The 17,745-nt window shown below is 35.3% G+C and overlaps 1 protein-coding gene across 1 annotated transcript in view; it reads right to left on the bottom strand.

Annotated features, from left to right (window-relative positions):
• Positions 1 to 5,895: 5,895 nt before the first annotated feature.
• Positions 5,896 to 17,745, bottom strand: part of LOC145293195 (glutaredoxin-2, mitochondrial-like) — a 29,376-nt gene continuing 17,526 nt past the window's right edge. Inside the window, exon 4 of the mRNA XM_080139692.1 lies at positions 5,896 to 6,037. Within this exon, the coding sequence (XP_079995818.1) occupies positions 6,036 to 6,037 (2 nt within the window). The 3' untranslated portion in view covers positions 5,896 to 6,035. The remainder of the gene's footprint in view (positions 6,038 to 17,745) is intronic.

Below are 17,745 nucleotides of genomic sequence, written 5' to 3'. Positions count from 1 at the left end.
CAACTAAAAGACAAAAACGACAATGGCGAAGAAGAGATGACAAACGCGGTGGGTACCATCGTGAACAAATATAAATCCGTTCAGATTTATTTTTCATAAAGAAACTGAATGGTGGTAGGAAGTCTCAGACTGAGAATTGGAACCCTGCTTGTGCTTGAACTGGCACGGCTACGAGGTCGTCGCTAGTGAATACGGGAAACACGTGCTGGCTTGAGAAGCTTGGACTGCTGGGAATCGAGCGTGTCGGCTGTCGACAGCGAGTGGTCGCTGCTACTGCTATTGGGTTCGGCCGTTGTCGAAGGGGTTGTTGCTGAGTTGGGTTGGGCCACTGATGGGCCCAATCTTGCCATGCGGCGGTCTAGCCGCAACTGACCATTTGTTGAAAAAAAAAAAAAAACGCTGTATTTATACTCGTCTGGTGGACGTAGTTGTATATACCGTGGCTTTGCAGCGCTGGTCCTTATTTTTCGTTCTTTCTTTGTGTTTGGTGTTGGGAGTCATTTGTTTGAGGTTTATATTCATGTGTCATATGTAGTGAGGGGTCAGAAATTTAAATGAGATTAAATTTCCTCGCCCCAAACAAATAATAATAATAAAAAAAAAAGGAATGAGAATGAAACGAACGACACCTCCTTCTGATTTAAATGCACAACAACAATAAGGTAATCACACAAAGGTAAATAAATGAACAGAAAAGGTTATTTTTTTGTGAACAGTGACTGAGGTAATTAAATGCTTTGAAGGAGAAAAGTACAAGTTCTATATGTAATGAAGAAAAGTTCTTTTTCAGGAAGAATTAATCAAAAAAATCCCTCGCTTACTTAGCGGAGAGATAGAAAAGGGTAAAAAGTCTATTAGGGTAGTAAGTCCGTATCCATGTGGAGGAATTAATTGTCAGGCATATATGTGTTTAACGTCCAACGCGGACTGGTCGACGTTAATGGTTACGCCATGCTCAAAAGGTCAACTGACTCGTTTGGGCTCAAAATGCTCCTTTTATAGATCCAAACCGGCTCCAGAGAGCATTAGCTTCCGCTGATATTTTGGCGTTTAGAAATTTGTTAAAAAGATAATCTTTTTCATTTTCTCATTGGTTGCTTGTGTCACGTGATGGTGCTTCCAACTACGTCCGCCAAAAATATATTATTTTTACTTTTGTTATTTTAAGCAAAGTGTGTCGGCATATCTGAAATTGTGCCATTGCTGAACAAACTTATTTTTTTGCAAAATGCGCAGGGAAAATTGAAATGAATAACGGTTCGTTTATTTGCGCGCGAGCATGTGTGTGTATACAGGAACTGTATGTGCCACGAAACATTGCTCGTACAATCGCTTAATATTTATAGCGAGTTGCTACAAGTGCTTTAAATTTAATGATAAGGATTTAGAGACTGATAAGTTGGTCTTTTTGAATTTCAGAATTGCGTAGCTAATCTTGACTGCGATGCTTTAAAGCTAGTCGTTTGGAAAAATCACATAACTGGTTACGCTTTCCAGTTAATTAGACATTTGACAGTATCTGATGAAAACTATCAGATGGCTCTAAACATTCTCGCTACAGAAATTTTGGATGAAAAGATATAGTTGACTCGATTTTTTCTTCTATATTATGTACTGACAGAGTAAGTAATGTTTCTGCTGGTCAGGAAGTTTCTGAGTATTTTGAAGGCTCAGATATATGAGCTAAATAATTCGTTTGGATTGTATTTTTTGAAGACTGAATCTCCTGGGAAAAAATTGCTTAGCCCCATAGTCTTTGGCAAGTTACCAGCTTTCTTTAACATAGAATTAGTTCACAAGTTTGGAAATAATTTTCCATCCCTTGAGGAAATATTAGATAATTATTCTGCAATTTCATATACATTGGATTTTTGTAAGCAAGATCTTACCCTTGTAATGTTGTGAGTCCGGTTAAGAAGTTTTCTCATCAGCTTAAGTATTACTCTATGGGCAGATGCTTTTCGAACTGATATGGTAGTATGCACACGCACACATGCAAATTTATCTCAATTAGGCACCGGTTATCTACCCTTGTTGTGATTTCCGATTTGTCCGATAGGTGGCATTCTCTACTTCCTGTTACATTCTCTATCTCTCTCTCTTTCATTCGAACTGTCCATGTAGTTGGACGCACATTTTGGTTTTTCTCGGCAGCAAATACTAACATTTAAGATAAAATGTACGAACATTCCTTTTCAAGGTAAAAATGAATACACATGTTTATATTCACGAACTCCCATATACATATATACACAATGAATATTCAATGTATACTTTAATGAACTCTTGTGATCACATATAAACACCAGACATATGTATGCACAATGAACAATACGCTCAATGAACACTTTCAACTTTATACATGCTCGTTCGTATAATTATACATACATATGCTTATGTACACAACGCATTCTGTATTGTTCATAACTTCTCTGTGTAAATAAATGTCTCTTGTACGTATGTAAATGTGTAACTTTGCTTTAATGTGTTTCCTTTTGATGTCTCTTCTTTAAATGTATTAAGTAAACTTGGTCTTTATGGTTGATTGTATTTTGGAACACACAAAATGCATATCTCAACAAGTGGCGACCTACGACCTTCGACATAACAACCTCTATGAAATATTGAACACATTCTCTACAAATCAATACCTCGATCACCATACCTCTGATATCAAAAAACCTTCCAAGCAATTGTGTACCAGTGTATGAGTCGGGCCTACCTACGGTGAAAAGCAAACCCAAAAAACTCAATTGCAACTCAAAGTCTACCAATGAGCTACGCCTGTGGAACTGTTCCGTCTGCCTGCTTCCCACCGGACTATAACTTGGATGTCTTCAAGTCCAATGTTAACAAATTCCTAATGAACCGCCCCCTTAAGTAAACACTTCATCAAATCTCCACACTAACATAATGTACTTGCAATAACCCTTATCCCTGAGTGGCTTCCGGGCCTTGATAAGTGGTGATCACTGTGTAAAAAAAAACAAAAAAAAACATCCATCCTACCAACTCCTATAAAAAACAAGCTGATAAGTCATTCAGATGCAGTTGAAAAAGATTCCTCTGTGTTACTGGGTTCATGATCATGTCATGGTGTGTCAATTCAACGGTATTGTTTGGAATCGCGTTGTGTCAATTAACAGTATTGTTTGGGATCATGTCGTGTTGATCAACGGTGTTGTTCGAGATCATGGTGTGTCAATTTGATGTTCAGGATCGTGTCATGTCGATCAATGGTGTTGTTTGGGGTCATGGTATGTCGAGTCAACAGTATCATTCGGGATCATGTTGTGCCGAATCAATAGAGGTGTTCGGGATTGCATGGAGGAACTTGTTCAGGACCATGCTGCCACGTGTAATATAATATATATACATATTTATATTTCTTTTTTTTTGGTGTTCTCTCTTCTTCCCTCGTAAAGCAACAAGCTATTTTAGCCATCATCGCCTTTGACCCAAACCTCATACCCGCATTTAATGGCAGTGAATCCGGACTGTCAATAATGGAGTGGTTGGAGAAAGCTGAACTGATATGTCAGCTGAGTGGGATAAAGCACATTGAGTGCATCATTCCAATGTACTTGTTGGGCGGTGCATATGCCATGTACCAGCAAATTTAAAAGTGGGCGGATTTTGACTGTATAAAGAAAATGCTGTACACAGCATTTGCTTTGGATTCTTTTGCTACATGGAAGCAGTTTGCATCACACCGCCTTCAACCAGGGGAAACGGTCAACATATTTTTGGTATTGCCGGTTATAACTGTTCACATCAATGGACTACTATATACAGCTCTAGAGGATACTGGATGCACACAGTCATTAGTCTGCAAGTCGTGTTGCAAGGAATGGACAAGGAAAGTGACCACTGTACTCACAGCACACGTATCTGCTGTGAAATACATGTGGTGCAAATGAACCTTGGTGCAACATGGAGCATTAGCATAGAAGTCTTAGTTATAGATGAATACTTACTGGGATTTGATTTATTGTTTGGGCTGGATGCAATCAATCAACTGGGAGGTGTAGCTGTGTCTAGTGTCAGTGAAGTAACTTTTCCACTCATTTCAGCAAGACCAATTTTGCTGCTATTACCATTACTGAGCCTGATTTCTCAGCAGAGTATGACCAGAACACTTGGAAATGGATCACATCATGAAAATCGGCTGGTGACCAACCTCCACTTACGTTGAGAAATAGACTTGCAGAGTATTCAACCCCTAACACCAATTCATGAGGAATATGACCGTAAACTGCAGATGTGGATTGATAATGGCTGGCTGCTGCCATATCCTGAAAATGAACTTGGCCCTTCAAAATGTCTAATCCCCCTCATGGCTGTTGTGCAAGAGAAGAAACAGAAAGTTCAACCCGTTATGGATTATCAGGAGCTAAATGAGTATGTGGACGTGCATACGGCCAATGCAAATGTTTGCTTACAAAAATTGAGGGAATGGCAACAGCAGGAACCAGGAACCAAATGTTGCAGTGCTGGATTTATGCCAAGCCTATTTGCAAATACATGTTGACAAATCTTTGTGGCCATTCCAAACAGTAGAGATCAAGGGACAGCGATATTGTCTTATCTGCCTCAGATTTTGGCTTAACGTCATCCTTTAATAATGCGGGCCATTGTTAATACTGTCCTCAGCCAGGATAAGACCATAAAAGTGGCTATGTTTTCATATATTGACCCAGAACAGCTGAGTCTGGGATCATGCATGTTAGGATTACATGTCTAGGAGGAGCATGCAAAATTGTTATGGTGGCATGGAAGTGCTCTTCCAGCAGTGCCCGATAGACTTATTCACCAGATTGTATTTTCAGTGTACAGGAAACTGATTGACCATTTCCCAGTGTGTGGCTGGTTATGTGTTGTCACAGGATTTGTAAAATAAAGGGTAAATATGATAACAACTAGATGGGATGACAAAGTGCGAGACCTTCTTCTAGTACAGATGATCAAAGACATTTGTTTGAGAGCAGCCCAGAATGATCCAGTGAAAGGTGACTGGTGTATTTGTAGAGAAGATGTTATAGTACGGGTGGATGCTAGTTCCATTGCCATAGGCATGGTTGTGGAAAGCAATGGTCCAATGGTGAAAGACACAAGCTGGCTCCAAACAATGCATGAAGACAAGCATATAAATTTAGCTGAGCTTGATGTTGTGCTGCGAGGTGTCAACCTTGCATTGCAGTGAAAAGCTAAAACCATACATTTACGAATGGACTCTCCTTGTGTATATTGATGGATAACTGACACTTTGTTCAGATAGACAAGAGTGCACATCAAAGCAGCATCGTTACAGGAGGCATCTCTCTAAATAAATTTAGAAGGGAGATGGAATTTTGGTTGAGAGGTTCTGACTGGTTGAAGGGAGATAACTTGGACTGGCCTACCGTTGGCTTGGAGTGCCTGAGCTCGACCAATAAAATACTCATTAATGTATACACTAGGTGTGAAGATGAGTTAAATAATCTTTCTGTAATTAATGTAGAAAGTGATGCTAATAATTTTGACACTTTGAGCTTTTGATACCTTTTTGTAAAAAACTTTCTACCGGGAAATCAATCTGGATAAAGAAGAATTGAAATATTGCAATATTTGTTGGAAGACGTCTCAAATATTAAAAATATTTTCAGTAAGCCATAAATGGCGTTTTCATAGGGAACATTTGTCTTTCAAATAAAGATCTAAAAGTTTGTAGTCTGTGTGATTAAATTATTTAAAGAATATTAATTATTTATTGTAAAGATAAATAATAAGAAATTAAAAATATATATAAGAGAATGAAGCAAGAAGATTGTTTCAGAGTATTCCCAAAAAGTTACGAAAAAGCTTTTTGAGCTCAAATGATTTTTACTTTGTAATATAAATACAAAAAGAAAAGAATATTGTAAAAGAAAATAATATTTTAATTATTTTAGCCTATGGTTTTCAGCATTTTTCATTTTCAGATTCTAAACAATTTTTTCCCGAGTAAAAGGCGACGCTGAACTGTCTTTCTTAAAGTTTTCCCAGTCTGGCAAGATTTCTGAAAAGAAAAACCAAAACAATTATTTTCAATAGATTTTCCGACAAATTATATATATATATATATTATATATATATATTATAAAAAATTGTTTGCATCCTTCTTTGGCTTTTTTTGGCTTTGAAAAAGTCAAAAAAGATATCTTTATGCTAAAGAAAATTCTTTAAAAAAAAAAAAGTGAATGAAGCAAAGAAAATACACAAACACTCAAAACATTGATCCAGAATTGTTTCTGTAAAAAACTCAAAACTGTGAGTAGATTTTTTTGTGTTAGTCTTTGCAGTGAAAAAGTTACACCAATATCTGTATGAGAATAATTTTACGTTGTTCACCAACCACAAACCATTATTGGGGTTGTTTGCTAAACACTAGCTGATCCCTTCTCTTGTTGCTGTCAGAGTTCAATGCTGGGCCATATTTCTGGCTGCCTACAATTATAAGTTGGAGTATCGTGCCGGGTCCCTTAATGGAAATGTAGAGTGTCTCAGTCGTCTTCCAATCAGTGCGCAGGAACAAGATGCCACACCAAATACTAACAGGATACACATGATGAACTTGATTGACACTCCAGTGATTGTGGCGTCAGTGAGAATGGAAACGAAAAGAGATCCTACTTTGAGTCAGGTGTACAAGTACATCCTGAGTGGCTGGAGCAGGTGTATGCCAGACATAGCAATGAAGCCCTATTTCAACAAGTGGACAAAGTTGACATGTGAAGATGGTGAAGTATTATAGGGAAGTAGAGTTGTAATTCCGGTTGCTTTATACCTTATAGAGAGGTGTGGTTTCAACTGAGGGCCACATCATGTCACCTTACATCTTCAAAGTCAGCTTGAAAATCAGCACCAAAGTGTACCTGGATGTGCTGAAGAGTGTGGTGATCCCCTGGTGCAATCAGGTGGCCGCTAGCAAACCCTGGGTGTGTGGCAGCAGTACTTGGCGCCGGCCCACAAGTCCAAAGAAACCCATGCTTGGCTTCAGAGGGAGTGCTACGACTTTGTACCCTTCTCTCACTGCTTCCCTCCTCTTCTGGCATGAACCCACTGGAATACTTTGTTTGGTCATACATCGAGAACATCAAAAAGACCTCTCACAACACCAAAGCCAGCCTAATTGCCGCCATCCCCTGAGTATTCATCGAGCTCCAGTTATCACATGTGAAAAAAGCATGCTCCCAGTTCTGGACCCATATCAAGGTGGTGATTGAGGCTGAAGGTGGCTACATTGAATAGATATCAGCTCTACTATATAATCAAGTTACCTGAATTGATTTTTTTAATAAAAGTTTTAAAATAAAGCTGTAGTGTTGTTTTCTTTAGGGTGACAAATTTATCGTTCCACCTTGTTTTACTTATTCACTTTACTTATATTGATGCCATTGATCTTGGAGACCTGCTGCATATAGTGTGTATGAACTGACTGTAGAGCTGCAAATTACTATTTCTGTATGAGTGGATTCCATTCACATAATCCTTTACAAAAGAGAAAGAACTCCCAGCAAGGTCTTTGGGCTCACTTGTGTCACTGCGGTTTTATCTGGTAATCATTGCCAACAATATCACTCCCATTCCTCTCTGAGTATTCAGGAATATTAACCCGATTCCCTTTCAATGTTGTTGTTGAGAACACATACACATCTTACTACTATGGATCCAGCACGTTTTGTGAAGATTTTTGCCTGTGTCTTAAAATCAAATGACCCATGCTCGACTTCCGTTAGTACGGAACCCTTCTCTGGCCGTTTTACGCTCGCTTTATTTACAAATGCCCCGTAAAAAACTGTTATGCTGTCTAGTGATAAAGGGAATCAATCGTTTCATTGAAGTGTAAGGGTGATAATTTTTTTTGGTGGTCTTCAAATACATCCTGACTTACGAGAGGATGGTGATGCTCATTTTCCTACCACTGCTGGAGTTCCTGCAACTTCTTCCATATGCCTGCTCTCAGGTACTAAACTTTTCTCAGGAACTTAAGGTGTGCTGGAAACTTCAGGTGTGCCGGAATTCTCAAGATTCTCTGCAGCATTATCTGCTTGTATCTCAGGCGTAAATTCCACTGCTGCCAGTGATGGAAATTTCACAAGCTGGTCTGCATGTCTCCTTACTAGCCCTCTACCAGTTTCCACTTCAAAATTCACTTCTCCCAACTGTCTGATAATGGTACCTTCAATCCATCGTTGAGTAGATCCATAGTTACGCATTAGTACAGGATCGGCTACTTTAAATTCATGGAGTGGTACCATTACTTTGCTCCCCCTTTCCATTTTATTTTTCCCATCCAGAGCCCTGTACGTGTCTGGCTTTGCCAAATGAAATGCCGTTCTTAACTGTCGTTTGAATATCAGCTCGGCAGGAGAAACCCCAGTTGATGAGTTGGGGGTTACCCTATAAGTGAACAAAAATCTATTCTCCTTGGTTTCAAGTGTTGCCTTGCAGTCTGTTTCCATCTTTTTAAGCGCTTCCTTGAAGATGCGCACACTGCGTTCGGCTTGTCCATTTGAGGAAGGATGGTAAGGAGCTGTGAAAATGTGCTGAATTCCATTGGAATTCATGAAAACTTTGAATTCCTCACTTGTAAAACAGGGACCATTGTCACTCACAATTAATACCGGCAGTCCATGTGTTGCAAAGATCCCTCTCAATTTCTCAATTGTGGTCAGAAGATGATTTTGTTATGCATATTTCAATCTACTTTGAATGAGCATCCATTACTATCAAAAACATGTGCCCTAAAAATGGACCCGCATAATCTAAGTGGACTCTCTCCCATGGTGAACTTGGATATTCCCAGCAATGAATGGGAGCCTTGCCGGGGTTGCTTTGATTAAGCATGCAGGTTCCACAAGCTTTAATGGCTCTCTCAATGTCTGCATTCAGATTTGGCCACCACACATAGCTGCGAGCAAGGGCCTTCATCCACACGATCCCTATGTGTGTCTGATGCAATTGCTGCAACACTTTCGTTCTAAGTCTGTCGTTCTAAGTGTCAACACACTGTCAGGAAATTGGAGCTGAATTAAACCATCAATTTATGCTACAAATGAACACATGTCAGCCATAACTATGGCTATTGTCTCCAGTATTTCACCAACGTACATATGACGGCAATTTTGTCAAGAAACAATGTATATGTCTGCATAGGAAATTGGTTTGTTTTGGAGATGTTTTGTTGTTTTTAATGTTTGTTTTATAGTTTCTGATGTAGTTTGTATGATTAGAATTCCTAATTTATTTAGAGTGTTGCAAATTATTGTATCATTGATGTGTATAGGTAAAGGAAGATGTCTGTTTATGAGAGAAGTGTCTAGTGTATATGATTTTTGCTTATTTATCCTGGAAAAAATTTGTATGGCATTTTTCTTTGCATTTAATACAAAATATGTGGGATATTGCAAAGTTTTCAAAGTATTTGTGAGGTATTTAAATTCTTTGCCCAGATATTCTGGGCTACAAATTCTGAATGCACATAGAAAGCAACCAATTATGATACCTGCTTTTTTATTTTGTTATTATAGTGTGAATAGAATGCATGTAATCATTTTTGTGTGTAGTTTTGTGGTGAACTTTGAATGATAGTTTATTATTGAATTTTTATAATAAGTAGCTCTAGAAAAGGTAATGAACGATTGTTTTCTGTTTCATAAGTGATCTTTATGGAGGGTTCGACTGAATTTAATTTGTTTTTAATATTATCTATGTGTGTGTTTTCAGGAAGAAAAATTAAAATGTTGTCAATGTATTTAAAATATTCTCTGTTTGAAGGAAATCTAAATTTGAAAGGACCAGATTCTAGGAATTCTAAGAAAAGGCAGTCTAATACTCCACTAAGAGGATTACTGATAGGAAAATCGAAATTTTGCTTGTAGAAATTGTTATTAAACTGAAAATAAGTCGTCAGTTATAAGTTTAATAATTTTTATAAAGATGTCAGGAGGAAACGGCAAGTTAATGTTTGATTTTGTTAGGTGTGTATGGAGTAAATTTAAACATTTTTTAATGAGTATATATATATATATATATATATATATATATATATATATATATATATATATATATATATATATATATGCTTGTATGGATGTGTGCATGCCTATGTAGGTTTTTGTATAGTTATTTATTAATGATGGGACGATTCCAATATTTTTCCCGATTCTGATACAATTATCAATTTCATACTAAATTCCAATACAATTACCAATTCCGATTTTTATAAATCTCTAAATATTTAACTATGAAATAGTTATATTGTTCCGATTACCGTAAAAACACATCTTTAATGTGCATATCTTTTCTCAAACATAAATGTGATGAGGTGATCTAGAAATTTTAGTTTTACTGGAAGTTTAAATAATAAATATTTATTGCTTTATTATTACTGCCATTAATGGAAGATATTTCTTAAACCAAAATCAAATAAAAATAAGTTCTGATTTTTCTGATTCCAATAGATCATTCCACCTCTGCTATTTATGTATGTATATGTCGGCAGGTGCCTGTGTATATATGCATACAATGACTTCATAAACATTGAAATCTTTGCGACATATGACCTATAATTCTTTATCGGCCACATATTTTATCTATTAGTCTGGACAATCAAGTTTTTTTCTCCTTCATTTATTCCTGTTCCAATTAGATGTCACATTAACATCTGAAGCTTAGCAACTAATTTAGATTTGTTCTAAAAATAGAATGTCAGGCCTATCTTTATAACATTATTTTTTTGTCAACTCCAGAATTTGCTACTTGCAAACAGTACATTCCCATCTTTAGAGCAGAAGATCTTGTGCAAGACCTTGAATTCATCTTACCCTTTTGTTCCTGAAGCTCATTGCAAAACTGTCTTTTCTTTCTTGCACGGACTGACTCACATCTGAATTTCTACCACAATGAAAGTTATTTCAATTTCTTCTGGCTGGATATAAGACGTGAAATCACTTCTTCGACCATCTCCCATTTATCTTGCAAAAATATACAGTGCACAGACATATATAAGCTTTTAAGTGCATGATTTAATCAAATCCACATTAAATTAGCCAAGATTAAACCTAACCTTTTTCCCTTACCAGCAAAAAACAATCGTTTAAGATCGAAATTAACATTTATTTACCCTCTTGTTTCATATGCACGTTCCTTTAATCTTATTTTATGTACTGTTACAATAAAAAAGAAATATCTTTTTATCAGTTAAAAGTCTAAGCTATAAGTATAAGGAAGCTATAGGTAATGTAGCAGTTAAAAGATTGAGATCTACTTTCCTTAGCATTCACATGCACTCTCTTGTGTAGTGATTAGTATGTGGTTTGGTCAAGTAACACACACACAAAAATACAACAGGTGATGAATGCATCACTGTGCATGTGCACATTTTTGCTGTTTCTTCCAAAAATTCAGACTAAAATAGGATTATTCTTATTATTTGGATTCTTCGGACTACTGTTCCTATCTTGAGTGTTAGTTTTATGACATTTCAGTCAATGTAACCTCTGACTTTTATCCACTATGCCATGGGTTCGTGGCATAGTGAACAAAGTACTTGGTAAAATCAGCTGTAAAGTTACACTCTTCTGGAGGTTGAAGTTTCAATCCTCAGTGGGGGCGACACTCAAAAATACAATTGTGAATTACTTAGGACTTCTACCTAGTCATGGTTGATGGAATAAGAGCATGCTACCCCTATGTATTTAATGACCAGTTCCGTTTGAAATTTCCAAGTTCAAACAAAATATTCCCAAGTTCAATGAGATAACCTGAAGAAAGTTGGAGGCTACATTGACCAAAACGTCATGAAAATAACATTCAAGATGAAAACAGTAGTTTGAAGAATCCAAATAATCAATTCTTATCTCAAAAGTGTAAAATATGATTAGTTGCAACCGAGATGCAGACCTGACAAGACATCAAATTCCTGGCTTATCTCATCGTGGCTAAGATGGTAGGCAGGCCCCAAAACCGAGACTAACAGGCCTGGACTCAATTACATTTCTATAATATATGTTTGCTGGCTTAGCCAACCTCTTCTGCTATCTTATCGCTATATCTCTATCTCTACTATTATATAAAAGGAACTGTGTCTGTGTGTCTGTGAATTCATTCCCTATAGACTCGAAAACGACTGGGTCCATTTTTATAAAATTTCACATGAAGGTACTTAGATAGGTTTTGTGTCAGAATGTTTTCAATAAGTATCGATAATCGAAATAATGGTAGAGGGTACAGACGATTTTGATCAAAGTTAACATCTTACACAGCCTGATATCACAAGTGCATTTGAAAAATTTTATTATCACACAAGCTGAAAGGCCTAACATATAAAATCAACAATAGATTCTTTGATATAACAGGGGCGCATTTGAAATGAATGTTTCTGTTTAAAGCACAATTTCATAATGATACTTGACTTTTTCATTTTAAACTTAAATTCAAGTCATTATCACCGTACAACCAGTAATACTAGGCATATAAAATCAGCAGTAGGTTCTTTGATATGGCAAGAGCACGTTCGAAATAAATGTTTTTGTTTAGAGCACGATTGAAGTATGATATTTGACTTTTGGATTTTGAACTTTAATACAAGCTATTATATATAAAAATAATTTTATATAATCAACAGTAGGTTCTCTACAGTGCAATGTAGACTACAATGTATTGTGAACTTAGTTATTGCTAGAGGCCAGTGAAGCTTCCTCTAGGTGCATCGTGATGAGTCCCCAATTAGAGTAGGCAATCAATCGATTTGATTGAAAAATGGGTGATTTCATTGATTTCGATGACAATAAAATATGGGAATGTGAAACAATCGTTGATCATCATTCAATCCCGGGCAACGTTGGGTCACCTTGCTAATATTCTTAAGTAACTAAATTTTTCTGGTTTCTATACTGTTTGATGAAACTGTTAAATAAAGCGGATTTTATTGTGGAGAGAATGTTGGTATTTTTTGTATAGAACTTAGTGATTCGTTTCTTCTTTTTCATTTCAAACAAGCCTAGCTAGATAAATAGACATTAGAAAATAAACTGTCACAGAATCTTGTGAGGTTATTTATACTTTATACCCTCACAAACATATTTGATAATATAGATATTGCCGTATATAGAGATTATGGATTGGCTATAATAAGAGATTCCAACATGGTCAAGGGTAAAAACTTCAAGAAAATTATACATATGGAAATGAGAAGAGTAGGCCCAAGAGTAGACACATTAAAAATAACTCACTATTTATATATCACTTTAAACTTGAATAAAAATACATATGAAAAGAGTAATGCCAATCCAATATACATAAATCCAAAATCCATCAATCATAAAACATATTCTAGTTCTATCAAAAGTAAGCTTAGCAATAACTAGCAACGAAAATGTATTTAAGAAATCAAGCAATATTCTTTTGTCATATAAATCGCTCAAGACAAGGCATAAACCCACATAGTGTAAGGAGCTAACGAGAATGAAAGCTGATTATTGCAAAGACAGGAGATGCCTATTGACCTTAATATTGAAAAGACCAAAGCTGTAGGTAGAAGGAAAACAGTGAGCAGAAACAGAGTTCCACAACCTTGTCGTCCTTGGAAAGAAATTACTTGAATAAGAAGCTGTATTACAATGAGGTATTGAAACAATGAATTGATGACAAGCTATAGACCAACAAGTCAGATGAGCTAGAACAAAGGAAACAGGGAATAGATCAGACAACTCTGAGGAACTCATGCCATAATAGTATTTTTAGAAAAGACTGAGACTAGCAACATCACATTTGTGAAAGAAAGTTGCAGGGAAGAAGAAAGTGTGGGGGCAATCAAATTACAGATATGTTTCTGCAATTTATTAAGACACTTCAAATAGGACAGAGATTCACCAGCCCAAATATGGCAACAGTACTCCATACATGGTCTGATAGAAGATTTGTAGAGATGGAACAAAGGAAGCAGGGAATAGATCAGACAATTCTGAGGAACCCATGTCAGAAAGTGTTATAATACCTGAAAGTATTATAATACATGTCGGATGTAAGAAAGTGTTATAACACAGATCTATTGCAATAGCTTATTTCATTTAATCTATTTAAGACTCAGACTTATAAGTTTCAATCATAGGTGTGTCTTTTTAATTCCGAGATTCTCATGGATGGCTCTGCGCTTGAGGTAACTTCTTGGTCTTTTTTTTTCATCAAATCTTTCTTAGAGTTCATACATTAGATGCATTGCTCTTTCTATTTCTTGTAAAGTTGGTTCTCTCTATTGTTTCAAACACTTTCACACACCTGACGCTATTCTCTATCACTACAAATCTACAAAAGAGACCATGTATGGAGTACTGTTGTTTGGGCTGGTGAATGTCTTTTCCATTTGAGGGTCCTTGATAAATTGCAGAAACGTATCTGTAAATTGATTATCCCACTTTTTTCTTCTTTGCTTCACCACTCTCATAAACATCATCTTGCTAGTCTCCATTATCTCTATAAATACATTTATGGCATGTGTTCTTTAGAATTGTCTAATCTATTCCCTGCTTTCTTTATTCGAGCTTATTTGACATGTTGGTCCAGTGGTCTTGGTCAATTCAAAAAAATCATTTTGACGCAAATTTGAGTTTTTCTATTGGCTCTCATCTCCCTATGTTAAGAACTGCTTTCAAGTTTGAATTATTTAGAGTTATCTCCCTGTTTCGTTCAGATTGTTTTCAAGATGATGTTGTAAGATTGTCTCTTGTAGTTTAGCCATAAAATTCGATTTTCTTATTTAGAAATTAAACTACTTGATCAATTTACATGCCTTTTGATGCATATTTTCTTTCTGTCACGGCTATGAACATCACACAGATTTTTCTTTATTTCTGTTTTTAATATAGGATGAATTTTGGACAAGCACCAAAAGATCTCTTCTAATCTGTCTGCCACAGAAAACTCAAAAACTACTCAATATATACCGACAAAGCATGTTTATTTTGCTCCAGTTTCGATAAAAAAAAATACTATTTATTTGATGGTACTAGGAGCGAAATTTATGACTGTAGAATAAGGAAAAAATATAGTGCTTATTTAGAATTACACATAAAAAAAAAAAAAAAAAAAATTCAAATTTTTATCATGTACGCACTCAGCACAGAATAGAATATGTCATATTCCCAAAACAATATACATTGATCAAGTAGGTTTTTTTTAACTGAGAAAATCAAAATTTACGATTTTTAGCAATTAAAATGTTATTATCTCGGTGGTCGAATTGAATTCTCGCCCTTAAATTTTAAAACAAAATGGTGGCTCCCGGATCCCACCTTTCTTCTTTATAAAATTTGATTATTTTAGTTTAACAAAAAAAACTACTTGATGAATTTACATAATTTTTGGAATATGACATCTTCATTCCACGACGAGCACGTACATCACAAAGGTTTGTTTATATTTTTATTTTTATTAACTGTTATTCTAAGTAAGCACCAAAATATATACTCTCATTTGGAGAAATCAAGGGAAATAACTATATTTAAAAGTTCTTTCCCTTGAGTAAATGAAAAATGGAAATAAAAGAAATTAAAAAAATGAGGAAAACGATAATCTATATCTTCTCTATTATAGAAAAGGAACTTGTCTCTCTGTTTATCTGTGCATGAGTTCGTTCCTCATGAACTCGAAAATGGCTTGGCCGATTTTTATGAAATTTTACATGTTATTTTATGTCTGGCAATGTTCTTAGATAGGTTTTGTATTAGAATATCTTCGATAAGTATCAATAATTGATAATCAAAATGATCCAATGAAAGAAGGAACAGGCGATTTTGACCAAAGTTAACACCTTATACAGCCTACCATCACAAATGCATTTGATAAGTTTTATTATCACACAATCCGAAAGGCCTGGCATATAAAACCAATAGTAAGTTCTTTGATATGACTTGGGTGCATTCGAAATGAATGATTCTGTTTAGAGCACAATTAAAGCAATACTCGACTTTTGCTTTTTAAAGTTTAATTCAAGCCATTATACATAAAATAATTTTATAAAATCAACAGTATATTCTCTAAAATGGAATGCAAAGTCTAATGTATTGTGGACTAAGTCACTGCGGGGAGGCATGTTAAGTTTCTTCCCGGTGCACGAGGATGGATGCCCCACTAGAGCAGGCAATCAATTGATTTAATTGAAAAAAAAAAAAATTTCGATGACAATGAAAATATATGGGGTGGGGGCATGAAACATTCATTGATCGTCATTCAATCCTCGGCAAATTGGGTCTCTTTGTTAGTGTATGGAATAAGGGCTTGGAAAAAGGAGTGCTAAAAGGTCTGTATTATCTAGAAACACCAAGTAGCTCTACTAGTAGCTAAATAAAATAGATCAGTAGTTCAAATACTTGACCGACTCTGATTTCAACTCATGAAATTTTTTAAATTGTGATTCAAACCTAATAACCTACATTAGTAATGATTTATATATTATTTAATGTGTTTTGATTTTAAAGTACTCGGACTCTGTAAATTCAACTTTTTTTGTTTTAACTAATGAAAAAAATCAAAGAATTCGGTTTTCTGAAAAGGTATTACAGGTAAAACACAAAAATAATGTAATTTTCTTTTTTTTAAATAACATCATTTAATAATGATAAAGATGTTGATATTTTTCGGTTTAGGATATTTTTCATCAAATATCATGTTCCTTTTTAGTAAGAGTCAGACAATTTTCATGGACTCCAACTCCTATTTTGCTTAGCTACAGGCATGGTTCAGTGTTGTCACTTAATTTTCTTCCCGACTGGTGTTATATAATATGAAGTATTGTTGTCAATGGAGAAAAGCTTATAAACAAGTTTGCCGAGATGTTTGCAGTTTAATTTAAATATAACTACAACATTAAGTCACTGCAGATAGGCATGCAAAGTTTCCTCCCGATGCACCGGGATGGATCCCCAACTAGAGTAGGCAATCAATCGATTTGATTGAAAAATTGGCAATTTCACTAATTTTAATGACAGTTAACAAATAACACAAAGATGATTCATTACTTTATAAGATAATAGTGATTTTTAGGAACATTATTTGGGATAAAAAAAGGGGTGCTTGTTCAAAATTCCCCCTATATTAAAAGTAAAAATTAAGAAAAGTTTGTATGATTTATGTACCCATGATGGAAAGAAAATATATTCTAAAAGTCACGTAAATTGATCAACTTGTTTTATGTTCAGAAAGAAAATCATTTTTAAACAAATTTGAGTTTTTTTAATGTCTCCACTCCGATGTTAAAAATTGCTTTAAAAAAATCTAGCAAGTTTTAATTATTTGGAGTTCTCTCCCTTGTTCCTTCATACTGTTTTCAAAATTTCATAGCGAAACAATGGCTCCTTGCTTAGTTATAAAATGTGATTTTCTTATCTATATAAATAAAACAGTAGATATCTCTCTGTGTATCTGTCTGTCTGTGTGAAAATATTTAACTGATAGACTCTTAAATTACTGGTCACATAACACTGAAATAAAATAAGAAATAGTAATCATACACCAAGGATGCTTTATAACAAGTAAAATCTTTGTTTGGATGGATGAATGACACATACAAACATTTATTGACAAGTTGAAATTCAATTCATTTCCAGTCATTCTTACCTAAATCTTTCTTACCTATCTCTCGAGAGCTACAACAGTAGGAAATGCGGCTGGAGTGTTAGATGTTTTGGCTTTGATTCTAGTTGAAAGCACTCAAATAATTATTGA

Source organism: Euprymna scolopes, chromosome 14, assembly GCF_053919585.1.
Source record: "Euprymna scolopes isolate OS-2025 chromosome 14, ASM5391958v1, whole genome shotgun sequence".
Lineage (NCBI taxonomy): Eukaryota > Metazoa > Mollusca > Cephalopoda > Sepiida > Sepiolidae > Euprymna > Euprymna scolopes.
The sequence above is the reverse complement of the archived record's forward strand: the minus strand, read 5'-3'. Positions and strand labels throughout refer to the sequence as shown.